Genomic DNA, 26,443 nt, shown 5'->3' with positions numbered 1-26,443 from the left:
ATTTGATCATGTCTGCAGAATATAGGGACCAGCGAATGATAGTCATGAGTGGAAATCCCAGTCAATTTTCTCCAAAATCTGCTGTACTCTGATTCATCCCAGCTTCAATATAACTATCCAAAGAGCTCAGGAATTCAGCACAAAGCAGTACTAAGCACACAACCTCTCATCACCCATTTCATAAATTTTCTTCAGTACCCTTGGGTTCTTCATTTAAAAAAAATATTTCTTGGGATGTGGGTGTCACTGGCAAGACCAGCATTTAATGCCCATTCCTAGTCACCATAGTGATTTGATATAACCAAGTCGGTTGCTGGGCCACTTCAGATACCATTAAAAGTCAAGCATATTGGCATGGAATGACAAGGATTGCAGGTTTCCCTCCCTAAAATGACATTGGTAAACCAGTTGATTTTACAATAATCCACCAGCTTCATTGTTACTTTTGTCAGCTTTTCATTCTAGATGTTTAGTTACATAATACCTACAGAACAGAAACAGGCCATTTTATCCAACAAGTTCATGCCAGTGCCTCTCCCATCCTTCTTCATGTAACTGCATAAACATAACCTCTGTTTCTTGGTTCCTCTTGTGTTTATCTAGCCTCCTTTTAAATGCATTTACACCATTGACTTCAATGACTCCATGTGATAGTGAGTTCTATATTCTAACCACTCGCTTGGTAAAGTCTTCTGAATTCCCAATTGGATTTATTAGTGATTACCTAATTTTTATGCCCCAAATTCTGATCTTGCCAATAAGTAGAAACATATTCTCTCCATCCACCTTATGAAACCCTTTCATAATACTGACCTCTATCAGGTCACCCTTTAGTCTTTTTTCTAAAAAGTTCCAGCCTGTTCAACCTTCCCTATTAGGTTAACCTCTCAGTTCTGGTACCAGTTTAGTAAATCTTTTTTGCACCTTCTCCAGTGCCTCAATATTATTTTTATACTATGGAGATCAGAACTGTTTACAGTACTCCAAGTGTACAGTGACCAGATTTATTGCCCAGAAAAAAGGCAGGAAACTCTTAACTGACTAAAAGGAGGGAGAAAAAAAGGAGTGGGTTTATAAGGCATTAGATTATTCTGCTCTTCACTGCACAGAAACACTTTTCGTTGCCAAAAATGTCACCCAAATATCCTAGCTAAAATCAGGAACTCGCTATGTAGACAACTGCAGGAGGGAATATCAATAAGTAAATGTTCTACAATTGTGCAACTTGAAGGTTAAAACTTATATTTTAAAAAAAGGCATACTTCAACTAGAATGAAACTTTATTCAAGAATATTGATGCAAACATTGACATGATATAATTTATTAAACAACTTTTTCCACACATCCTTTCTATGGTAATTAGCATCCTCCAGCAATCTTTGCCCACCTAATAATCTGGGTTTGCCTTCTGTGAGTTATCTATCAAATTTTTATCCAGAGTTTCATATTGATACCAAGCACCATCACCCCTCTCTCTCATTAGACGGCGAACCTCAAGTTGCGTCAGCCTATAATTAAAGAAAGCAAAACACAAATTAACAATCCAAACAGTTTCTAGTTCCATAACTGTTTTAAATGTATTTTAAAAGGTAAACAACTCCCAATCTGTTGAATATTTTTGATCCCCGGTCTCTAAAATCATGCATTAGCCAAGCCTATGAGCAGAAAGCTTGCTCTCAGGCCTCTTCCAACATTAATCTTAATCAACTGGCAACCGACGTGCAATTCCTACAAGTCACCTTCTTGGATTACCTTAGGTTTAAAAAGTTCTAAGATATACCAACTTTTGACGAGTTTGCTTTCATCTTCCTAATGTAAATCTGCCTCTTGGTAAGAGCACTTCTTTGCACTCAATCCTTCCTCACCAAAATTACTATATGGAAGATGCAGATTGAGAGGTAATGGGCTATGTCAAATAAGTCAGAATTGACAAACATAGGAGATGTAAATGAGACACTTCAGCTGTGTCAGTTGCTTTAAATTCTGCAAACTATCAGCGCTAGTTATTTTTTGGAAGTTACATTTCTCTTATCTTTAAAAGGCCTGTGTTACATGAAGGTGAATGCTTGGCAAGCTGATGCCACCACTGTCTTTTTATACATGACAATTTCAGTTGTAGTATACATTTTGAAATATACAGCTTTAAGAGCAATCAGGGCAATGCTGTTATCATAAATATATATTTTTGCTCTAACTTACCTCATGTCTGCTTTCTCTGCTTCAATAGAAATAAGGGCCATCATTTTCTCATAACCCTTCTCAGGTGGGTCATAGACATATTTTGAAATCCATCTGGTTATGGGATGCTGCAAATTGAGAATAGTATAACTAGACATGGAATTGTTTATAAAAAGGTACCTTAATGCCTTATTAAAAATATACAGCTCATTCCTTCCCCAGAATTTACAGAGCTCCTCAGCATGAGATATCATTTACTCTATCAATTTACTCCACAGTCAGCATCTATGCTTCTGCTTGGTCAGTCCCAACAGACAAGCCTTAGTCACGTTTAGTGCCAACTCAGTAGTAGCACTCACACCTCTTAATTTAGGATTCAAGGTCCACCCAGAGACTTCAGTACGTAATTTGGACTGAAACTTCAGTGCAATAACAGGGGATCTCAGTTTAATGTCTCATCTAAAAGATGGCACTTCCAACATTGCAGCACACCCTCAACGCTGCACCATCTAGGGTATGCACTCAATTCCTTGATGGGGTTTGAACTCTCAAACTTTTTGACACAGGAGACAAAAAGTCTGTCCAGAAACACACTACAGCTTAAACCAAAACATCTCTAAACATAACACCCTCCATAATAATTGTTTCTAAATGTCCAATTTTGTTTTCAAATCACACTATGCCACTCAATTATAACTACTTATTACAAAAATTGACTTTTATTTCTCTCATTTAACTTTCTAATACCTTTTGTCCTTTCCACATCAGTGTTTTGGCTCTCACCACCTCCAAGCCTATTTATTTGCCTTTCTCCTTTGGTAATATTTTCTCAAGTTAAGATGATTTTTTTCTACCCCAACAGCTTTATTAATTCTGTTCTCCTATAGTTCTACGTCCAGACTTCCCACACACCTGCCATACTGGTTTAAACACTCTCCCACCACTCTATTTAAACTCTCCACATGGGTATTTTATTTCAGATGCAATTAGTTTCTTGCCCTCTATACATGAATCAACAAAGGGTGGGACGATATGCCCCCAAAGGCAAGCCTAAATGCAACTATCAGTTAATTGTGTATCTAAAATGGTGCTAAGCTCAGTTAGGAAATATTGCAATTCATGGTTGGTAGCAAGTGCATTTATTTTAATGTGACTAATAAGAAGCCTACCATACCTTGTAGTACTCCCAGTGGTCTGGAACATAACCTTCAGGAACCTCTGCAAGCTCGGCTTCACCTGTGAAATGCAACACCATAGACACATTTCTTTTAAAAAGCTGTTTATTTTCTTCCCAAAAAGATTGACCCTTGTCATGGTACTTGAGAATTGAGTTTTTTCTCACTAGTGAAATAAATGTGGTTTTACCCAGCTCCACATTGTATGCCCTGCACTACTAAACATTGTTATATTTTGCTAGTTCATACCTTTTATATATTTTAATTGAATGTAATTTTTCAATAGCAAACTTAAATAAAGGTAAATTCAATTTATCTAAGATAATAAATGTAATTACAAACTGATAACTTAAAAACGGAGTTATAATTTACACATCATGTTTCTTTATTTGTTCATGGAATGTGCACATTGCTGGCATTTACTGTCCATCCCTAATTCCCTTCAAAGTTGGTGATGAGTCACCTTCTTGAACCACAGCTTGTGTGGTTTAGGAACATCCACAGCACTGTTAGGCAGGGAGTTCTAGGGTTTTGACCCAGCAGCAGTGAAGAAGCGGCGATATATTTTCAAGTCGGTGTGGTGTGACTTGGAGGGGAACTTGTAGGTTGTAATGTCCCCATGGCCCTTCTGTCCTTCTAGGTGGTGGAGGCCGTGGGTTCAGAGATCCTGTTGAAGAAGTCTTGGCAAATTGCTGCAGTGCATCCTATAGACAGTACATATTCCAGCCATGGCACATGGTTGTGGAATGTTTAAAGTGGTGGACGGGGTGCTGATTAAGCAAATTGCTTTGCCTTGGATGGTATTGAGCTTCTTCAGGTGTTGCAACTGCAGTTATCCAGGTAAGTACAGAGTATTCCATCATACTCCTGACTTATGCTGCAATGTTTGGGGAGTCAGGAGGTGAGTTATTTGCCATGGAAAACTCAGCCTTTGACCTGCTACTATGGTCTGTGGCTGGTTTAGTTAAGGTTTTGGTGACCACCAGGATGTTGATATGGGGGAATTCAGCCATTGAATATCAAGGGGAGGCAATTAGTTTCTATCTTGTTGGAGATGGTAAGTGACTGGCATTTTGTCACTTATCCGCCCATGTCTGAATGTTGACCAGGTCTTGTTGTATGCAGGCATGGAGTGCTTCATTACCCATGGAGTTGTAAATGGAGCTAGATGCTGGGCAATCAGGTATCATGCCCACTTGCCCATTTCAGATCTTATGGAGGGAAAGTTATGAAAGAAAGAGCTGAAGGTGATTAGGCTTAGAACACTGCCCTGAGAAACTCCTGCAGTGATGTCCTGGGGCTAAGATGATTGGCCTCCAACAGCCGTAACCCTTTTCTTTTGTGCTAGATATGACTCCAATCAGTGCAGTGTTTTCCTCCCGATTCCAATTAACTATATTCCCATAGTATGTAGGTATAGCAAGTGATTAAGAAAGCAAGGGAAATAGAATATAAAAGTAGGCAGGTTTTACTGCAGCTGTGCAGGGCCTTGGTGAGACCACATCCAGAGTACTATGTACAATCTTGGTCTCCTTATTTGAAAAAAGATACAATTGCTTTAGAAGCAGTTCAGAGAAGGTTCACTCAGCTCATTCCTGGGATGAAGGGCTTATCTTATAAAGAAAGGTTGAACAGGTTGGGCCTATACACTATGGAGTTTAAAAGAATGAGAAGTGATCTTATTGAAATGTATAAGATTCTGGACTTGATAGGTTGGATATTGAGAGGATACTTCCTTTTGTGGGGAAGACTAACAGCAGGTTATTGGTAAGTAAATGCTGCTTGATAACACTGTCAACAACACCTTCCATCACTTTATTGATGATTAAGAGTAGACTGATGGGGCAGTAATTGGCCGGATTGGATTTGTCCTCCTTTTTGTGGACAGGGCATACCCAGGCCCAAATTGTTGGATAGATGCCAATGTTGCAGCTGTACTGACTTGTCTAGAGAGCCAGCTAGTTCGGGACCACAAGACTTCAGCACTGCAGCCAGTATGTTCTCAGGGCCCACAGCATTTGCTGTATCGCGTATGCTCAGCAATTTCTTGATATCACCTAAAGTCAATTGGATGAAGACTTACTTCTGTGACGGTAGGGACCTCAGGAGCAGGCAGAGATGGATCTTTCTACAGCATTTCTGGCTGAAGATGATTGCAAATTTTTTAGGCTTCGTCTTTTGCACTCAAGTTCTGGCTCCACTATCCTTGTGGATAGGATGTTCATGGAACCTCCATCCATGAACTGCTTAATTGTCCATCAACATTCATGACTGGATTTGGCAGGACTTCAGAGCTTTGATCTGATGCATTGGCTGTGGATTTGCATTTCTGTCTATAGCTACTTTTATTTTTTAGCATACATGTAGTCCTGTGTTGTAACTTCCCCAAGTAGGCATCTCATTTTCAGACATGCTGTTCTGCATTCTTCACTGAACCAGGGTTGAGATGCTGGTTTCATGGTAATGGTAGCGTAAGGGATATGTCAGGCCATGTGATTATAGATTGTGGTTGAATACAATTCTGCTGATGACCCACAGCACCTTATGGTTGCCCATTTTTGAGCTGCTAGATCTGAATCTATCATATTTAGCAATATGGTAGTGCCACACAACACAATGGAGGGTGTCCTCAGAGTGAATATGGGATGTTGTCTCCACAAGGACTGTGTGGTGGTCACTTCTACAAATATTGTCATGGACAGATACATCTGCAGTAGGAAGTTTGGTGAGGTTGAATTCAAGTAAGTTTTTCCCTTGTGTTGGTTCTCTCACCACCTGCTGCAGGCATGGCCAGACAGCTAAATCCTTCAGGACACGGGCCAGCTCAGACAGTAGTAGTACTACTCCTAAGCCACCCTTAGTGAAGAATATTGAACTTCCCCACCCAGAGTACATTCTGTATGCTGGCTGCCCTCAGTGCTTCTTCCAGTTCTTTTACATGGGGTACAGATTGATCAGGTGTGAGAGGATAATAGGTTGATGTCAGCAGGTTTCCTCGTCCATGTTTGACCTGATGCTTGAGACTTTATGAAGTAAAGAATCAGAGTTGAGGGCTGCCAAGGCCACCGCCTCCCAACCACATAGCACTGTGCTACCACTTCTGCTGATTCTGACCTACTAGTGGGATAGGACATACCCAGGGATGGTGATTGAGCACTCTGACATTAGCTGTAAGGTATATTTCTGCAAGTATGACTTGTCTGTGGGACAGCTCTTCCAATTTTAACAGTCCCCAGATGTTAGCAAGGACGACTTGTGCAGGGTCAAATGGGCAGAGTGTGCCTTTGTTGTGGCCGATGCCTAGGCCAATGACAGGTGGTACATCTAGTTTTATTCTTATTAGACTTCTTTTGTAGAGATTTTATACAACTCAGGTGGCAATTAAGAGACAATCACATTGCAATGGGCCTGGAAACACATAAACCAGCCTAGGGGCCTTCTGCGACCTGTGGGCTCCGCAGCGGCTGAGTGCATCATCAGCTCCGGAATGTTATTTTAATTTAATTTGTTAAGCTTCCTTTAAATTTTGGGTTTATTTGTTACAGTGCCCCTTTAAGGGGCTGTTAATTAGTTAATTTAATTACTAGTTCATTTGTTTACTTTACTGTTCTACTCAAAAAGAGTATATAACAAGACTGGGTAAGGACAGCATATTTCTTGCACTTAAGGACATTAGTGAACGAGACACAGTTTTACAACAATGCAACAGTTTCTTGGTCACTATTATTGAAACTAGATTTTATTCCAGATTTACTTAATTAACTGAACTTAAACTCCTCAGCTGCTTCAGCGGCATTTGAACTCATGTCTCTGGAAGGTTGGTCCAGGTCTCGGGATTGCTAGTTCAGTAACTATACTACCAACCCCTTTCAATTTGCTTTCAATGTCAATATGCTCATACCATTCACTTATACATAATATTTACATCATGTATAATTATCATTGTAAAATACTTACCAATGAAAATATTCACAAAAGTGATTAATGCAGCCATTGGTATTCCAGTCAATAAAATATAGAATCTCTGCAGAAAGAGAAATCGAGAATTTGTAATCAAATTTATTAGTGCAATTTTCACTGTGTGTTTAAAGCTGAATGCACTAATTTAATGAATATTTTAATTACCACTCATAAGCTGCCAAATAACAATTTAAGACCATCAGCCAGGCTTGCAACATAGCTCACCTATGCTTGCTGGAAGCTACATATATTCATATGCAGGGATCTCTCTTCTGCAGGCAAAAGGAATATGTCCAGACATTGCATCTTTTTGAATTAAACATAAGCATGGGGGAAACAATAGTTCCCTGGTACATTTGCCATGGCAACACCTTGACCAGAGCCAATAGCACCCTTTTCTCATGCAGTATAAATTGTTGCTTACTTACAAATTTGGTATTCTTATGTCTGTCCTAATGAGGGCAAGGTGAAAAGCTTCAACAGCATGTTTCTTTTTTTCAGCAATACTCTCAAGTTCTGTGCTACCAAGTGACTAAATAACAATTTGCAGTGGAATGTGATACCTACAACATTGCGAGCACTACTATTGTACAAGAACGCAGGATAAGCAGGCGCCAAGACACCTATATAACTTGCCTCAATCACAGACACTATATTGCAAGTCATTAACACCAACAACTTGCACTTACATAGAGTCTTTAATGTAGTAAAACATTGCAAGACATTTCACTAACAAAATTTGACACCAAGCCCATAAAGGGAGAATAAGTTGGGGCCCAAAAGCTTGATCAAAGAAGTAGGTTAAAAAGAATGTCTTAAAAGGAGAGGGAGAGAAAAGTGGGGCAGTTTAAGAACGGAATTCCAGAATTTAGGGCCGACATATGGTGATGGAAATTGGGGATGTACAAGGCCAGAATTGGAGGAGCGCAGAGATCTTGGGGAGTTCCCAACACTAATTCATTAGTCTTTGCTTAAATCACAATTTCAATCCATTGAGAAAAGAAAATTATTAAAAATATAAATGTGCTTGTTGTATCAAGGAACTGACGGCAAACTGGTTGAATTTAAATACTTAAGGCTGGGTCTTTACATGGGGAGTCTTAACGAAGTCCGTGGGGAACTAAGACTCACACTGTATATTTTTATAAAATATATATATTCATTAGTATTTCAAAAATTAAAACTGGACCTTGGCTGAATAAGATCTTTAAAATGGCTGAATCTATGTCTGCCTGTGAACCTAGATCAAAATAAGTCCCTTTGCAGTTTCAGGAAAACTCTCACCTCGTTATCTCTGAGGAGCCACTAACCATCATCTGTGGACTGCACAGCCCAACTTCAAAGAGAACTACACAAAGGCAATTTGCATTTGATAACCCATGCTTAAGAGCAGGAGACTGAGGGTCTGCTAAGACAAAGGCCTTTCCAACCTTCCTTTCAACTCATTATGGCTGGGATGTTTAGCAGTCTTCAAGACCCAGCTGAATTCTAGATGATGGATACACATCATTTGTTGAAGAACTGGAGGAGAGGTGGTGGTCATGTGATGTAGGCTTCTGGCTTTTTGAATGAGTAATATTGCCTTGATGAACTGAAGAGCTCAGTTGCTCTTTAACATCTGACAAGAAGCCACAGAAAGGAGCTCTGCCCAGGTTGAACTGCTGGCCCCATCTGCACTGCTTCTGCTGGAAGTTCCGTGCCATTGCCTACGAGATTGATTCACTTCTGCGTGCCTATCTCATCTTGTGCAGTTAACACCACCAGAAAAGTGAATTCTACAACATTGGCTTTCAGCCCGCTGACCTCCTTGAAGGAATACCTCATTGGACTTTGATTCTGGACTCTAGAACTCACGTGAACCAATACTTATTTTCCCTGTACTATAAATCTTTTCTCTATCCGGGTCTTTACTGTGCAAGTGTGTGGAGGCAACGTTATGACCCTCCTTGCGCGTTTTGAATGAGTGCAAAAACTAACCCTTTTTAGTTTATCCAACTCGAGTTTGCTGTGGGATTATTAATAGAAAATTGGATCACACAAAAACCAAGGGGTTGGGGAATACGCCACCGCTTATAATGAGGAAAACAAATCGAAGCACCTTTCTGTTTACAGACGGATGTTGAGAGGAGGAATGAGCACTGCTTAAATTAACCCCCTCCTGTCCATAACAAGTATATAATGTTTTTTATTAAATGTTTCAAAAGCTTTATAGTCAAATATTCTCGAGAAGTATGTTTTTATTCGTACAAACGTAATTGAACCTACAGTAATTTTGCTCCAATCCAATTATTTTTGTACCAATACAAAGTATAGATTGAGTAGACAATTAGCATTTTGAATTTTTTATCAAGTCTGATTGTTAACCCATGGCTCCATGACTAAATTACATACTTCTTCATATTCAATATCAGGCAGAATACCTTATCCATGCTTATGGATGAATTGACGCTAATTTCAGATGCAACTTTGATACATACCAAGAGACTCAGAAAGCGACGGTCATAATATTGGCTGGACTTGATAACAAACAGCTGTTTTCCATGACTGCCATGACGAACTGCAACTAGAATATAACAGAGGCAACAGGACACATTCAAGCAATAGAAAAATAATAAATGCACCTTTGGTACAGTGTTAGTTTTCACATGTACACTGATGACTCCCAGCTCTACCTCACCACCACCACTCTCCACTCCTCCATTGTTGCTAAATAATCAACCTGCTTACCTGACATCCAGTACCGGATGAGCAGAAATTTCCTCCAATTAAATATCGGGAAGACGAAAGCCATTGTTTTTGGTCCCCACTCCAAACTCCTTTCCCTGGCAATAGTCTGAGATTAAGCCAGTCTGCTTGCAACCTTGGTGTCACATTTGATCCCAAGATGAGCTACTGACCTCGCATTCATGCTATCACCAAGATCACCTATTCACACCTCCATAACATTGCCCATCTATGCCCCCGTCTCAGCTCATCTGCTACTGAAATCCTCATTCATGGTTTGTTACTTCTAGACTCAACTATTCCAATGCATCCTGGTTGGTCTCCCACATTCAATCCTCCATAAACTTGAGGTTATCCAAAATTCTGCTGCCTGTGTTAACGTGCAGCAGGTCCTGTTCCCCTTTCACCCCTGTGCTCGTTGACCTACATTGGCTCCCCATCAAGGAACATCTCAATTTTAAAATTCTCTTCCTTGCTTTCAAATCCCGCCAAGGTCTCTCTCTTCCATATCTCTGTAATCTAATCCAGCCCCTCAACCCTCTGAGATCCCTGTGCTTCTCTAATTCTGGCCTCTCATTCATCCCCAATTTTAATTCCAGGACATCACTGCAGGAGTTCCTCAGGGTAGTGTCCTAGGCCCAACCATCTTCAGCTGCTTCATCAATGACCTTCCTTCCAGCACAAGGTCAGAAGTGGGGTTGTTTGCTGATGACTGCACAACGCTCAGCACCATTCATGACTCCTCAGATACTGAAGCAGTCCGTGCCCATATGCAGCAAGACCTGGACAATATTCAGGCTTGGGCTGATAAGTGGCAAGTAACATTCCTACCACACAAGTGCTAGGCAATGACCATCTCCAACAAGACAGAATCGAACCATCTATCCTTGACATCTGATAGCATTGCCATCGCTGAATCCCCACTATCAACATCCTAGAGGTTACCATTGACCAGGAACTGAACTGGGCGAGCCATATAAATACTGTGGCTATTAGAGCAGGTCAGAGGCTGGGAAATCTGCAGAGAGTGACTCAATTCCTGACTCTCCAAAGTTGTTCCCCATCTACAAGGTACAAATCAGGAGTGTGATGGAATACTTTCCACTTGCCTGGACGAGTGCAGCTCTAACAGCAATCAAAGCACGACACCATCCACGACAAAACAGCCCACTTGATTGACACCCTATCCACCACAATAAACATTCACTCCCTCTACCTGCAGTGTGTTACAATCTACAGGATGCACTGCAACACCTTCTAAACCTGCAACTTCTACAACCTAGTAGGACAAGGGCAGCAGGTAGATGGGAACACCACCACCTGCAAGCTCCCCTCCAAGTCACGCACCATCCTGGCTTGGAACTGTATCGCCATTCCTTCACTGTCGCTGGGTCAAATTCCTGGAGCTCCCTTCCCAGCAGCACTGTGGGTGTTCCTACAACACATGGACTGCAGTGATTCAAGAAGGCAGCTCACCACCACCTTCTCAAGGGCAATATGGATGGGCAATAAATGCTGGCCTAGATAGCGGGCCAACATCCCATGAACGAATATGAAAAAAAATTGCTCCACCATTGGTGGCCATGCCTTCAGTTGCCTAGGCCCAAATTTTGGAATATCCGACCACATCTCTCTGCCTTGCTTTTTTCCTTCAAAACACTCATTAAAACATAGCTCTTTGAACAAACCTTTGGTCATCCGACCTAATATTCATGTATCTTGGTGTCTTACTTTGTTTCATAATGCTCCTGTGAAGCACTTTGGGACGTTTCATTATATGAAAAACATTATATAAGTTGTTGTCAAAGGCACAAATTCTGTAGTCTAACTTAACCTTTAGTATTTAATAGATACTTAAATATATACAAACTTCACAAAACAATATTTCTACTCAAGTTTCATCAGATTTATTTTTATATGCAAGTTTGATTTCACTACATAATTACTGGATATCGTCAAAATTGTCAGAATCTAAAATAGAAACAGAAAATGCTGGAGAAATTCAGCAGGTCTGGCAGCGTCTGTAGAGAGAGAAACGTGGTTAAAGTTTCGAGTCCAGTTGACTTCTTCAGAACTGGGGAGAGGTAGAAATATGATGGGTTTTATGAAGTTGAAAAAGGGCGAGGGGCAGGTGGAGCAAAATAGAAGATCTGGGATAGGTTAGAAAGTGGGGAGGTTAAATGACAAAGATGTCATGGAACACAAGACAAAGGGAGTGGTAATGATAGTATTAAAAACTAAAGCACTGGTCCAGGGTAGATGTTAATGGCAGAATTAAGGTCAACACTGTCAAAGCAAAATAGCAGAATGTATTAATAGCAGAAAAAGGGTCAGCACTGTCTGAAAGCAAAAAACATAAGAACAAGATGCAGACTGGCACCTGGGGGAGAAACCTTCAAAATGGAGGACAATGTTCATAGTCTGAAGTTGTTGAGCTCAATGTCGAGTCCAGAAGGCTGTAAAGTGTCTAATTGAAAGACAAAGCGCTGTTCCTCCAGCTTGTGTTGGGCTTCACCAGGACATTGCAGTAGGCCGTGGACAGAAATGTGTGCATGAGAGCAAGGTGGTGAACTGGAATGGCAAGTGACTGGAAGGTCTGGGCCATGCCCTCGGTCTGAGCAAAGGTGTTCTGCAAAGCAGTCACCGAGTCTGCGTTTGGTCTCCCCAATATAGAGGAGACCACATTATGAGCAGTGAATACAGTGGATTAAATTGAAATTGCTACTTCACCTGGAAGGAGAGTTTGGGGCCTTGGACGGTGAGGAGGGAGGGGGTAAAGGGGCAGGTGTTACATCTCCTGAGATTGCATGGGAAGGGGATAAAGTGTTGGGGGTGGTAGGGGAGTGGACCAGGGTGTCATGGAGGGCACAGTCCCTTCAGAATACTGACAGGGGAGGGGAGGGAAAGATGTGTTTGGTGGTGGCATTATACTGGAGGTGGAGGAAATGGCAGAGGATGATCCTCTGAATACAGAGGCTGGCGGACTAAGGGCAAAGGGAACCCTATCATGGTTCTGGGAGGACGAGGAAGGGCTGGGGGCGGATATGTGAGCATAGGCCGTACACAGTTAAGGGCCCTGTCAGCCACATTGGAGCGGGGGGAGGAGTGGTAAATCCTTAGCTGAGGAAACAGAAATACATGTCAGAAGCACCATTGTCGAAGGTAGCATCAGCAGAACAAGTGCAATGGAGGCAGAGAAACTGGGAGAATGGAATAGAGTCCTTACAGGAAGCAGGGTGTGAGCAAGTGTAGTCAAGGTAGCTGCGGAGTAGTGGGCTTGTAATAAATATTGGTATCACCAGAAATATAGACAGAGAAGTCAAGGAAGGGAAGTGTCGGAGATGGATCATGTGGTGAGAGAGGGGTGGAAGAGGGGTGATCTGGACTGTTGTAGGATTTAAAAGCCGGACTGAATGTAAAATCATTTACGCATTCTTTTTGATTAAAACAATAGAAACCATGAGAATAAAGAAAACTTCACCTCTAGCCTTTTTGACATGACAAAATCTCTTTCATGGACTTTCAACTAAAGCAAGTTTGAAAAGCTATAAAGGAAATATTTTTAGGACAGATTTTCCAATATGACTGCAGTTTACACTCAAATGGTTCAAAACAGACACAAAGCTCATGCTAATTTACACTCAATTTTCCATGGTTGACTTATCATAATTATGCATATTTTCAATTTGGATATTGTACCCAGTGCAAGCTGGTAAGGAATAAAAACAACCCACAGCAAATGGCATGAAGCCAGATGGGAAACAAAGTACCGAGTGAGATAAAGAAACAATTAGAAGTTCAGAAACAACAAACTTCTGCTCAGTTTTTAACAAACTTGGACACTCATTTTCTATGGGCATGATAAAACAGTGGAAACAGACTGAAGTGAGAGGAAAGGCATCCAAAACTATGATGTGAATTAGAATAATTTAAAAGCAGTAGCCTAAAATATGCAGGTGCAGTGCAAATTAAAGCAAAAACATGGGACAGGTATAAATGTGGACAAAAATCCAGCATAGCAGAACTCTGCCCCATTTTCCAATCAGGTTCATTTAACTTGTGGATAAATAGTTGACAGAGTGGTTACAACAGGACTGACTTCCACCTGCATTAAAAGGCAATGTGGAGACACACGCATGGGAAGGAGTCAGAGGGTTAACGATGGAAGGAATCATATTGTTTCAATTACCAAGTAGCCTTAATGAGGGGGGACCAAGGCAGCTGTCTGAAAAGCTAAAAAAGGAAAAGTGACCAAGACACAGACTCTTAGCAAAAATACAAGTGATTTAAATAGATATACAGATATGTCCAAAAACCAAAGTTTTTCCCCACTTTATAAAGTACCCTGAGTTGGCTCTGTGGACATGAGAAATTCTTTAGAAATGCAAGTTCTTGATAAATGTGATTTGCTCCCTTTGCATTAGTCCAGGATGTATTAAATACCTTTTTATTCTGCTGCTGCTGATGCACTTGAGGCTTACTGCAACCACTGGGCACCACAAGCACCAAAGTGTTTTGTGGACAACAGGATTATTATAATTTATTTTAAACTTTCCTTCTCCAGGTTTTGCTCAAAGGCATTAAAAAGAATCTGAGGGCTTTGCTTGGGTAGCACGTTATCCAATTTCATCTCCTACTTGATTGACTGGCTGTTCTTGTCTGGTGTCATCCACCTTTTATAAAAAAAACTAAGGCTGATAATAAGTCAAAATATTCTGTGGTAGAGTTGCTGCTTTTGGCAGAAAACGTGCCCATGAATCTTCCATAGTACGATGGGGCAGCCTAGCCGAACAGAACATAATTTCTTTCAATTGAAATCCATTCCTTGATGTATTTAAGAGAAGTAATCTGATGCGCTTTTATTCATACAGTTGAAAATGTTTCTTTCCCAGCTCCTTGCAAAGCAAGAGTGGCATAGCTGTATTGTCAATAGACTGGTATTCCAGAGATCCAGTGTAATGCTCTGGGGACCTGGGTTTGAATCCCACCACGGCAGACTGTGAAATTTGAATTCAATAAAAAGCTGAAAAGTCTGATAAAGACCACAAAACCATTGCCGATTGATGTAAAACCACATCTGGTTCACTAATGTCCTTTAAGGGAAGGAAATCTGCCTTCCTTACCTGGTCTGGCCTACATGTGACTCCAGACCCACAGCAATGCGGTTGACTCTTAAATGCCTTCTGAATGAATTAGGGATGGGCAATAAATGATGGCTTAGCTAGCGACACCCACGTCTCATGAATGAATTTTTTAAAAATCTGTGAATAACTGGACTTAAAAATCACTGAAAATGACTTCTAAAAAACTATGCTGACTATTGGTGTATCCTGGTCCATTTATTAGTTTTTACATAAATATTTAATTTACTAACTTTTAAAATATGTTTCCTAGTGCCTATCCTATGGACCCAAGCAAATTAGCAGAGTTTGAACACAAATCAGTGCAATCAGTGGGATCTTGCAATTTCAACCAGGTGAATGACCAGTTTTGTCAGCAGGGCCACATCCAGGCAAACTGGATTTTGAACCCCATAAAAGATCGTAGAAAATACAAACGCATGTTGTTTTGGACATAACTCGCATGTTTAAATTTCTCTAATCTTTTGTCTTGCTTTGTGTGATTCCGCCAAGATACTGCTAGCATAAATAAGCAGAACCTACTCAATATTTTTACACAAAATGCATATAGTTCACTTGCTGTTAAATGCCATCCTCTCTGCTGATTTGCACTACTATGTAGCAAACTTTATCCCCTTACAATGGCACATGGGTAGAGATTACTGTTTTCAGTAACACCCAAAATACTTCTGCTAAGTTCCTGAACTATATTAACATGGTTTAAGCACCCACACACGAATAGCAACAAGCAAATTTCTACCCAATAGTTTTCTTTTCCCTTCCAAATGGGCCAGAACTACTATAGCTGATAATATCTTGTGGTTATTTTTTATAATTAATTTGTGATTGTAAAGTTTCCCAGCTCCATCAATTGTTTGTTCGAAGGGCTTTTTAATTTTGCTTTATTTTCTGCTTCACTCCATTCAGGAACCATTCTGGAGCTTTAATTTTACAGGCATGTAAATCTCAATATTTTAATATTTTTAATGCAAAGTCAGATTTCTTCGAGGCTTTTCTTCTCCTAACCTAACCTCCCTTTCCTCTCCAAAGTCCTTGAATGTGTTGTTGCTTCCAAAATTCAGGTTCCTTTCCCAGACCTGCATGTTTGAATCCCTCCAACCAGTTTTCCACCCCTGCCACAGTACCAAAATGTCTTTTATTAAAAGTCACAAATGATATTCTGTGACTGTGACAAAGGTAAACTATCCTTCTTCGTCATTCTTGACCTTTCTGCTGTCTTTGACATGATTAACAACACCATCCTCCTCCAACATCAACCAGCTGGGTGGGACTACTATCGCCTGTTTCCATTCTTATCTAATAATAGCCAGAGATTCACCTCTTCCCACTCCCGCACCTTTACCTCTGGTGTCCTCCAAGAATCGATCATTGGCCCACTCCTATTTTTCATTGACATACTGCCCCCCAATAATATAATTCGAAAGCAACGTCAGTTTCCACATGTTTGCTGATGGCTCCCAGCTCTACCTCACCACCATCTCTCTCGACACCTCCGCTATCTTTAATTTGTCAGACTGCTTGTCCAAGCTCCTGCAACTAAACATCGGGACAACTATTGGGAAAAGTTTAATCCCAAACCACTGACTCCATCGTTCTGTTGTATTGTCTTTAGGTTGACCCATACTGTTTGCAACCTTAGTGTGATGTCTGACCCCGAGATTCACTTCCAACTACATATTGGTGCCATCACTAAAACCACTTACTTCCATGTCTGTAACACCACCTGACTCCTCCCCTGCCTCTGTTCATCTGCCACTGAAACCCTTATCCAAGCCTTTGTTGCCACTCAACTACAACACCCTCTGGCCAGCCTCTCACATTCTACCCTCCGTCGATTTGAGGTCATTTAAAACCCTGTAGTCTGTGTCTTAACACGCTCCAAGTCCTGTTCACCCATCACCAGTTTGCTGAATAACACTGGTTTCCAATTAAGCAACACCTCAATTTCAAATCCATCCATGGCATATATCTCCGCAATCTCCTTCACCTCCAGAATTTTGACACCTATGCTCCTCCAGCATACTCGATTTTAATCATTCCACCATTTATGGCTATGCCTTTAGCTTCCTAGGTCCTAAGCTCTGGAATATCCTTCTTAAATCTCTCCACTTTTCTACCTCTCCTCCTTTAAAACACTCATTAAAGCCGACCGCTTTGGCCAAGCTTTTGGTCACCTGCCCAAATACAATATCATCTTATGGGCTCAGTGTCACTTTCCTGTGAAGCACCTTGGGGCAATTTATTACGCTAAGCCGCTATATAAATAGAAGTTGTTGTTGTAGCCTACTGTACTTTACAAGGTCAATCAGCTCCCCGGCGCAGTCAGCCAAATTGAACTAAGATTTAGTAAACCCCAGCCATACCAGTGGTAGCTCTAGGAAAGGCCCTGAGCAGGCAATTTCCAGCCAGATGCTGCAGTTTGTGAGGAGGACGCCGCACCACAAGGTTAGCCGCAGCTCGAAGCACACTCAGCACCGCCATCTTTGCTACTCCCAGATCGCCGTAGCGGTCACACGGAGCGGAAACCGGGAGTCGCCATCTTTGATCAAGGCAAGGGGAATCAGGATTTTCCACAATAAGGCAAATCGTTGTTTAGCGAAGAACCAGAAAGTTTCTCAATCGTATCCTTTCTAATTTTGAAGGCGCTTTGTGAAGGTGAAGGCATAAAGAGAGCATTTTCTGTTTTTATTTCAGATTACCAGCTTCCGCAGAATTTTATTTTGATACTGACATAGAGACTGGGCTGTTCTGGTTGCAGAAACGAGATGTAACGATGAGATATTCATTTAGGGTACGTTACTGACCGATAACCTTGGTATAATTTCAGGTAGATAGCTGGGCTCATATTGACCAATGAGCGGCTCGGAAGGCCGGTTTTGTCTGGTTACCGGTGGCGCAGTGCATTGTGGATGAAAAATGGCAGCGCGGATCGGGAGCTGGTGCCGACGGTTTAGCGGAATCTTCAATGGCGGGGTCAGCAGGGTCAGCTCGTGAGTACCCGCCGGGAGGGGGAGATCAGCCCGTGAGCACCGGGGGCGGGTGGGGGGGGGGGGGTAGGATCGGCCCGTGAGTACCCGGGCGGGGGGGTTGGATCAGCCCGTGAGTACCCGCGGGGAGGATGTGGATCGGCCCGTGAGTACCCGGGCGGGGGGGGAGATCAGCCCGTGAGTACCCGCGGGGGTGGGGGGAGATACTTCATCACTAAGATGCTATATATTGTGTATATATAGCTATAAGTTGTTTATGATTTAGAGCTGCAACTTGCATTTCACATTACATTGCAGGTGAAAACACCGCCAGAGTGATGTCTTTACACACATCACATTTACAAACATGTGATATACACACATCCAGGGACCTGACTATCAGCTGCAAATTCTAGATGGGAACTTCTGTTCTTTAAATTCTTAGAGGAGTTTGAGAGTTTAAATAATTACATTTGGCAATCGTACCTGACCTGTGAGACCTTCAAAAGCGAACATGAAGATGTACTCCAAGCAGTTTGACAGAATTTAATAACCTCAAAACTTAATTCAGAACATTTTGTTAACTGATCACACAAATAACAGAATCCAAGATGCTCGATTAAGCAAAGTAAGCATTTATGATTTATAATGGAGTGGGAACAAGAAAGGAATAAAAAAGTCCACATCAAGAAACATGTCCACTAAGAGCTTCTGTGGAATGATGGGCACTGAAGCAAAATGGAAAATTTCAATAAATTATTGTTCATGAAGTTGTGTTGCAAACTGCAGGTGGCTTTCCATAACTTCTCAACATGTTCCTATTATTAAAGGGAAAACTTGACCAAGTTTCAGAAAATTGGGCTGGGATCAAGCCTAACTCTACAGTGTAGATCCCTGCATACTTCTGATTCCTGTCAAGGACTAGAGGAATTCTTTGATGACCCTAAGAACTGGGGAGAACAGACTGTAAAGTCTGGTGAGTTACATTTTGCAAAATCCTAAACTGATACTTTCTAAACATATTGACATTGAAATGAAATAACTTTCGACTGTTTACCTATCGTAGATTGCCTTTATCTAAATTTTTAATTTGAAAGAAACTAGCTCTATGCACTTCTAAACAAAGTACAGTATGTCTACTTTTTTTCTCAAATTATTTGTCATAATTGATAGATGTGTCCTCTCTCTTTCACATATCAATATTGTCAGTTACCTGTAACTGGCCATATTGCCAGTCTAAATCCATCTACTTTTTAAACTATGTGCTCTCTCAGCACACATCTATTACTTTTGAGGTGCAGTGGCTGAGTCATTAGAGCTGAACTCCATGCCCATGTGAAACAATAAAGCATTTTATTTGAACTATTCATAGTTTATTCATGTCCCTTACTGATCTAATTTACAGCTACCACTGTTAAAGCCCTGTTTTTTCATGTCAATATTTTTGGTCTACCTTCGGTCCACAAGTAGTGCTCCATTACCTCAATTTCTAAAGCTACTTTCTTTATCGTATCAAACAATTGTTTTCCACACAATTCTTTACCTTATAAAGCCCAAATCTGTGCAGCTTCAATAATGATCCCATTTATGGGGAAGTTTTTTTCCAACAGTTCAAACAAAATACTAGCAAAGATGGTAATCCATCTTTAGATAAGGTAATCTGTAAATTCTAGCTTCCAACCTTTCATGTTCTAACACTGATGTTTCTATTCTAATTGTGCTATAGTCAGTGCACTTTCCTGGTTGTTCCTAAACTGTAAACATACCACCCTGTGCTTGCTGCCTCCTCTTTATATTATATTTAATTAGAAATTTATCAATTTCCTCAGTTGTTTTTCTAGGACCTCAAAATTGTAAAACTCCTTACTCGCTCTTTCCTTCCTACAATTTTCAAGATATTACGACCCAAGCTGGGCACACTTAATCACTATCTAATATAACTCATTTTTTTCCAACCCTGATAATCTACTTGTATGGGTATTCTTCTACCTTGGTTGTGGTATCTAAATGGTGCTTTTGAATTTGCTTTTTAGGTGCACCTTGGACGGCAAAACAGCTACGAATAAAAAGCAACGAAGATTTACACAAGCTCTGGTACATTTTGTGGTACTTCAGTTGTCGCTGTATTCTCTGATGTTTAAAATAATTTCCCATTGTGGAAAAAGTTCTTTAATGACAATTTTCATTTGGCGTGGGCTCATGGGCCAAATGGCCTCCTTCTATATTGTAACCATTCTACATTGCTGTTTTTGTGCGGTATGTTTTTGTTAGAAGACATTTTTTTTGACCCTGAGTTTTTTTCAGGTTTTTTTTGTATTTCATGGTAACATGAATTATATTCTTGCTGCAGGTATGTCCTTCTCAAAGAAAAGAATATGCTTTTGACTTTAGAGCAAGAAGCAAAGCGACAACGATTACAAATGCCAAGTCCAGAGCGCCTAAAGAAAGTAAGGAATAAACTGCCAGACTGTTCTAGATCTAACAAGTCTCTATTTTAACTTACATTGTGAAAAATAAAATACCTTCCAAAGAAGAATTGAAGAGGTGTGGCACAATTTATTTTAGATGTGGCTGTGTGAGACTTGGTTTGTCCCAGCAGCTTAACTTGGTCATCTTAAATTATTAGTAATTAATGACAGTAACTGTAACACTGAGGTGTATTCTCTGGTTTCCACGTTTGAAAGAATAGTCAGCGATGTCCTATTGTTAATAGGTAGAACGATCTATGGTTAGAATTGACTCAATTGTTCAAGAACGTGAAGATGCTCTGAGATTGCTGCAGACTGGACAGGAAAAAAGCCGTCCTGGTGCTTGGAGGAGGGACATCTTTGGGAGAGACTTTTGGTGAGAAACAAATTTGTTTATTACAGTGAAATGTATTTTGACAGATGCACACAACTTTAATAAAAGTTGGTTCCCAACGCTTGTACTTCAACTTTGGTTTTGAGTTCTTGTTGTTATAGAGGCTGTGTGTTAGAATTGAATTATTTTCTTCTGTTGTGCTAACATTTCATCAATCTATCCAGGGTGTCTAAAATTATCTAAAGAAGGAAATGCCAATTCTCTAACTAGTTCAGAAGTAAAATCTCAAGTCTCTGGTGCATGTGCAACAGTATGTAAATATGAAAATGTCCTATGGCAAACCTAGATTATAAATAATATTTACTATGGCAATGTCCATTGAGTCCTAAAGTGGAGCAAAAATCTCAACCTTCTGGTCCAGAGTATTACCACTAAACAAGCTAATGAATAGAACAGCATGGTATTAAAGTGGTATTGCTTACAATCAAAGTTACATAAATATCAAAGGAGTAAAGTTAAATAATACTATGCAGGATACTGTGCCACCTCTCGGAAGTTCTGGTCATCAGTTGGCTCTTTTTTTTACTTGCACTGGAATGGAGCTAATCTCGGTCTGAATGTGTTTTTAATGGCTGATAGAAGTTGAATTGATATTTAATGTTAGAGAATCACTTAACAAGAATGTTATGGAGCTTAATTTTAAATTTTGATGGGTTTTATCATGAACTTGATGTAATAGCCAAAAAACTAATATCCTGCCACATATTTTCCAGTGATGTTATTTAAGTATAAGTGAATCCACTGGTACAATTTAGAGTTCTGTAATCCAATGTGAGTTTATTGAAGGTAGTTTGCATTCTAATAAATCTGTTGTGCTAAGTTTCCTGATGACATACTACAGTTGATAATGTACATGCACACTGCTTTCTATTTCACTGACTTAACCAGTTTCTTCTTTCCAGGTACAAATTTAGGGAATGGCCTATTCCTTGGTACCTAAACAAGATATACAGAAGAAAACGATTTTACACACCACCATTTGTGGATATTTTTGTTAGGTAATAAAATCTGTTTACCATTTAGCTGAATTTACAATGTTTACAGTAAAGGGACCCAATAATTTTTTAAACCATACATTTGATATTTCACAGCAATAGCATTGTAAATGATAAAAGCAAAAAACTGCAGATGCTGGAAATCTAAAACACCTAGAAAAACTCAGCAAGTCTGACAGCATCTGCGGAGAGGAACACAGTTAACGTTTCGAGTCCGTATGACTCAACAGAACTCGAAACATTAACTGTGTTCCTCTCCGCAGATGCTGTCAGACCTGCTGAGTTTTTCCAGGTATTTTTGTTTTTGCATTGTAAATGATGTTGTAATATAATTCATAGTGAAACTCCTCAAATATTTTAAGTATAATCTTTAATGCATATGGGGTACAAGTCTGGTATAGCAGGAGAAACACCTATTCCATTTGCATGCTGTTGTATGTATGCAAGCACGGATATAGGTTTACAGCCATCTTTTGCTCCAACTTGATTTTTAGTAAAATTTGTTTAAACGTGAGATTTATTTTAGTAAAAATATCACTAGGTTAGCACCTATTTCTCCACCAAACTAAAGTTTAACTTGAACTTTCACTTCTTGGTAAAGCGTAACCAAGAAATCAATCTTAGTTTGTAAATAAAAAGCCAATACTGCATGGCCTGTGCCGCTTTATGCAACTAGAAGATTTTTCTGTAGCTAGAAATAAACTGAAGTCCGTCTTATTCCCTAAAAAACTCAATTGGTTAAAGACAACTGGACCAAGTCCGAATACCTAATAATGTAGACTTATTGTTGATATCCTGTTCAGTGGCATTAGGTAGGATTGTTACAAGACTCCGCCTTGGAATAGTAGGTGAAAAACAACAAAGATACTCCTTTCCAACTAGCATCCAGTGACAGCAGTTAGAAATGGGTGGAGAATAGGATTAGACTGTTCTGATATTTCCTATGGTTGAAACAGCCCACCACCATTCAATATCTAGGTTTAAGCATGAAGAACGGCACTTGGGGTAGGTACCATATCCTATCGAATCAAAAAAGCTTACTTTATGTAGTGCCTTTAGTGTAATAAAACATCCCAGGATGCTTTGCAGATCCATTGTAAAGCAAATTTTCGGCCAAACAGAGGAGGAAATGCTTGGTCTATGAGGTAGGTTTTAAGGAACATCTTAAGCTCTCAAGATAGAGGTTTAGGGAGGAAATGTCAGAGTTTAGGGCATTGGCAAATGATGGCTTCCTCCAAAAATGGAGAGATTAAAGTCTGGGATGCTCAAGGAAGTCAGTGTTGACTTTTGTTAAACCAGGAGACAATGTAGGTCAGTGGGGGTGAGGGTAAACCAGACGTTAGGTAAAGGAAAGACACATGCAGTGTTTTAGATGAGTACATCAGAGGCTACAATATGGGAGGTTGGCCAGGACTTCATTGGAATAGTCAGATCTAGAGGTAACAAAACATAGATGAGGGTTTCAGCATATCAGCTGAGGCAGAGAGAGTCAGGCAGTATTAGAGGAAGAAATAGGCTGCCTTAGGTGAGGGCACAAACGTGTGATTGGAAGCTCATCTCGGTCAAAAATAACAGCAAGGTTGTAAGCAGGCTGGTTCAGCCTCAGTTGCCAGAGAAAAGGTGGAGTTATTGGCAGGGACTAAAGATGATGACTTTGGTCTTCCCGATATTTAATTGATGGAAATGTTTGCTCATCCAGTACTGGATGTTGGATAAGCAGTCTGACAATTTAGAGACTGAGGGAGTTGAGAGAGGTGATGATGGTACGGCAAAGCTAGGTAAGAACTCCCAATATCAACGCAAAAAAACTAACTTTATTTTATTTGTGCTAGGCGCCGTATTGAGAAACACCTACGTAAAAAGAACAATGCAAAGAAGGCGAGAAAGGAAGAAGAAAAAGCACTAAGTGAAAAATTCCCTCGGCTTTCTGCATCAGCACAAAGTTAACGCTACAATGTAAAAAGAATGTACAAATGTGAAAATAAACTTGTAAATAAAAAAGGGTAAAAGATGTTTTATTGTCTGTATACAACAGAATTGCATAATTTAAACATTCCATGTGAATTTGTTCTGAAGTGCACAGTACAAATTGTACATTTATAACAGTAGTTGCAGGTAATTAAGGACTATTGCAGGTAAGTTTATCCCACTGTTCGTTCTGGATTAACTTTCGGCTGATGTGTAAACAACTGATTCAATAAAAGGCACAAGATAAACTGTTAATCTATACTGTGTACAAAACATAACCAGGGTTTAAAAAAATATCACTAGTGTGACATATTTGGTGTTACCTGAACATGGCATGATTTGCATCTAATGCAAATAATAAATTGAAACAGTTTATAAATGTATTGTGTCTTTGGGGACCCAGTTGATCAATAAAATTGGCTGAACAGTTTTAAAAAACCTTTTAAAAATATACATTAGTATCTGGCCACTATACAAAGAAACCCATGAAAAATGTGTACACAAGAGGTTTAGCACTGTTCCTGAGAATCCTACTCGGGAGAAAGAAAATGAGACAGTTGTAAAACCTTCACAGGTAATGTAGCCTAGCCACAACTAATTTCTTTAAGTTTAAGGGCATTTTCTTTCAACACATTGCTTCCCTCCTTCTTCATATTCCTGCTTGGAGATCCACATCTGCTGGAATGTACCCTACAAAACAAACTTAGCTAAGCATTAGTGGAACATTGATGCTGCTCGTTCACAATTATTTTTACACATCTCAGGAAAATAGATGACTGGGGTACAGAAAGCAGACAGGAATGCAAAATACATGCTTTTCTTTCGATAGCACTGGAACCTCTTGATTTATCATTTACACGAATGAGCTAGACATAGGCACAAGTTAAATGATAGAGGTTTGTTATAGATAAGAGGATTGTTTAGGTTATGGACAAGTTAGGAGTGGCAGACAGATATAGGTTGTTCTTAAATGCAGGGAAAGATGATGTAGTACATGTAGAGGCAGGTGTGAAGGGAGGAAAATGACAGTAATACACCCAGTGTCCAAAATCTATCTTTCTGGGCTGTGCAGGTTGAGAACATCATTACTAAGTTCTAGTTATGCAACAAAGTGGTCTTCAGTTTTACTTAATTGTTCATGGGATGTGAGCATTGCTGGCAAGGCCAGTATTAATTTACCATTCCTAACTGCCCTGAAAAAAAGTGTTATGGATTTGCAAGTAGTTGTGTTCCCATGCACCTACTGTCCTTGTTCTTCTGAGTACAGCAATCATCAGTTTGCAGGGTACTGTAAAAGACTTGGCGAGTTGCTGCAGTGCATCTTGTAAATGGTACACACTGCTGCCACTGCATAGGTGGTGGAAGAATTTGTACAAAAGAGGCAATACAGTGAAGATTCACTAGAATGATACCAGGAATCATGGTTTGAAGAAAAGCTATGAAAGTTTTAGTAGACAAGAAAGTTCAGGAGAATCTTAAGTCTGAAAGATGGAGTAAATCGCTACATCCATTGGTCTGCAAATTAGTAACAAAAGAATGGAGATCTAGAATTAATCACTCAAAGCACACAGTTGGTGGGGGTGGGGGAGAAAAAAAAAGTGCAAAATTTCCCCCATGCAGTTACTGGGAAAGTTATTCAAGTTCTTTACCATTTGACCATGAAAACACAAACTTGCATTACATTGATCACTTACCCAAGAACCACAGCGAGTGGAGTACTTTGGGAACTGTATAGCCTTGTTTGTAGGCAAATGCAGTAACTAACTTGTGCAAAACTACGTTCAACAAGCAGCATGAGATAAATAAACAGATTGTTGACCAGGGCCTCCTTTGCTTTTTGTAAAGGATCTGGGGCCTCGGTTTAATATCTCATCTGAAAGCCAGCACCTCCGATAGTGTAGAAATGAGTTATCAGTTTAGATCAGTCAGTCAGTCAAGATTACATGTTCAAGTGTCTGGAGCGAGGCTCAAAAACTTGCACTCTTCTGAATTGGAGGTGGGAAAGTGCTGTCCAAGCTAAGTTTAATACATTTAGAGTACCTCAAATCCAGCTACCCAAAAACCAGACATTTTTTCCCCATGTTCAGAGCGGTTTAGCAAACCTTGACCCTGCCCAACCCAGAGCGAAGCAAGATTAAATTCTGTCCCCTATCCACTGAACTAAGAGTTTTTGACCTTTCCCCCCCCCAAAAACCAGCAAATACTAAAATCCAGCATAGACTCAGAGTACCTCAAATCCGGCAGGGGCTATCTGTAGAAGTATTTGAAAAAGGAAGCATATGAAACCACAGGGAACTGGGACTATATTATATAGGGCTGAATTTTATGCTAACAGCAGAAGGCTGGACAACAGGCTGGGAAGCCAAAGCAATCCTGCCTGTCATTTGTGGGACCCCTAGCTGTATATTATGTGGGGGTGGGTCAGGAAACTAATTGATTGCCATGAGGGCTGTTGTCCCTTTAAAAGGATGGCA

General features: G+C 40.2%; 3 protein-coding genes across 4 annotated transcripts in view; 1 reads left to right on the top strand and 2 right to left on the bottom strand.

Annotated features, from left to right (window-relative positions):
- Nucleotides 1-1,262: 1,262 nt before the first annotated feature.
- ndufb5 (NADH:ubiquinone oxidoreductase subunit B5) lies at nucleotides 1,263-17,700 on the bottom strand. Its single transcript, XM_078563854.1, has 6 exons — nucleotides 17,542-17,700; nucleotides 9,791-9,876; nucleotides 7,311-7,377; nucleotides 3,353-3,414; nucleotides 2,200-2,306; nucleotides 1,263-1,508 (listed from the first exon to the last, which is right to left on the bottom strand). Exons 1-6 carry the CDS (start codon nucleotides 17,657-17,659, stop codon nucleotides 1,388-1,390), a joined length of 561 nt encoding a protein of 186 aa, XP_078419980.1. The 5' UTR covers nucleotides 17,660-17,700; the 3' UTR covers nucleotides 1,263-1,387.
- A 308-nt stretch (nucleotides 17,701-18,008) lies between these two features.
- Nucleotides 18,009-24,010, top strand: mrpl47 (mitochondrial ribosomal protein L47). Its single transcript, XM_078563853.1, has 7 exons — nucleotides 18,009-18,168; nucleotides 18,975-19,120; nucleotides 20,178-20,238; nucleotides 20,495-20,591; nucleotides 20,858-20,988; nucleotides 21,909-22,004; nucleotides 23,834-24,010. The coding sequence occupies exons 1-7, from the start codon at nucleotides 18,095-18,097 to the stop codon at nucleotides 23,946-23,948; spliced, it is 720 nt and encodes a 239-aa protein (XP_078419979.1). The 5' UTR covers nucleotides 18,009-18,094; the 3' UTR covers nucleotides 23,949-24,010.
- Nucleotides 24,000-26,443, bottom strand: part of actl6a (actin-like 6A) — a 37,598-nt gene continuing 35,154 nt past the window's right edge. For both annotated transcript variants that reach the window (XM_078563850.1, XM_078563851.1), the window contains exon 14: nucleotides 24,000-24,659. In XM_078563850.1, coding sequence (XP_078419976.1) covers nucleotides 24,579-24,659 — 81 coding nt within the window. In that variant the 3' untranslated portion in view covers nucleotides 24,000-24,578. The remainder of the gene's footprint in view (nucleotides 24,660-26,443) is intronic.

The sequence above is a fragment of the Cetorhinus maximus genome, chromosome 19 (assembly GCF_964194155.1).
Source record: "Cetorhinus maximus chromosome 19, sCetMax3.hap1.1, whole genome shotgun sequence".
NCBI classification, from domain to species: Eukaryota; Metazoa; Chordata; class Chondrichthyes; order Lamniformes; family Cetorhinidae; genus Cetorhinus; species Cetorhinus maximus.
Note: the sequence above shows the minus strand (reverse complement) of the source record. Positions and strands in the feature narration are given on the sequence as shown.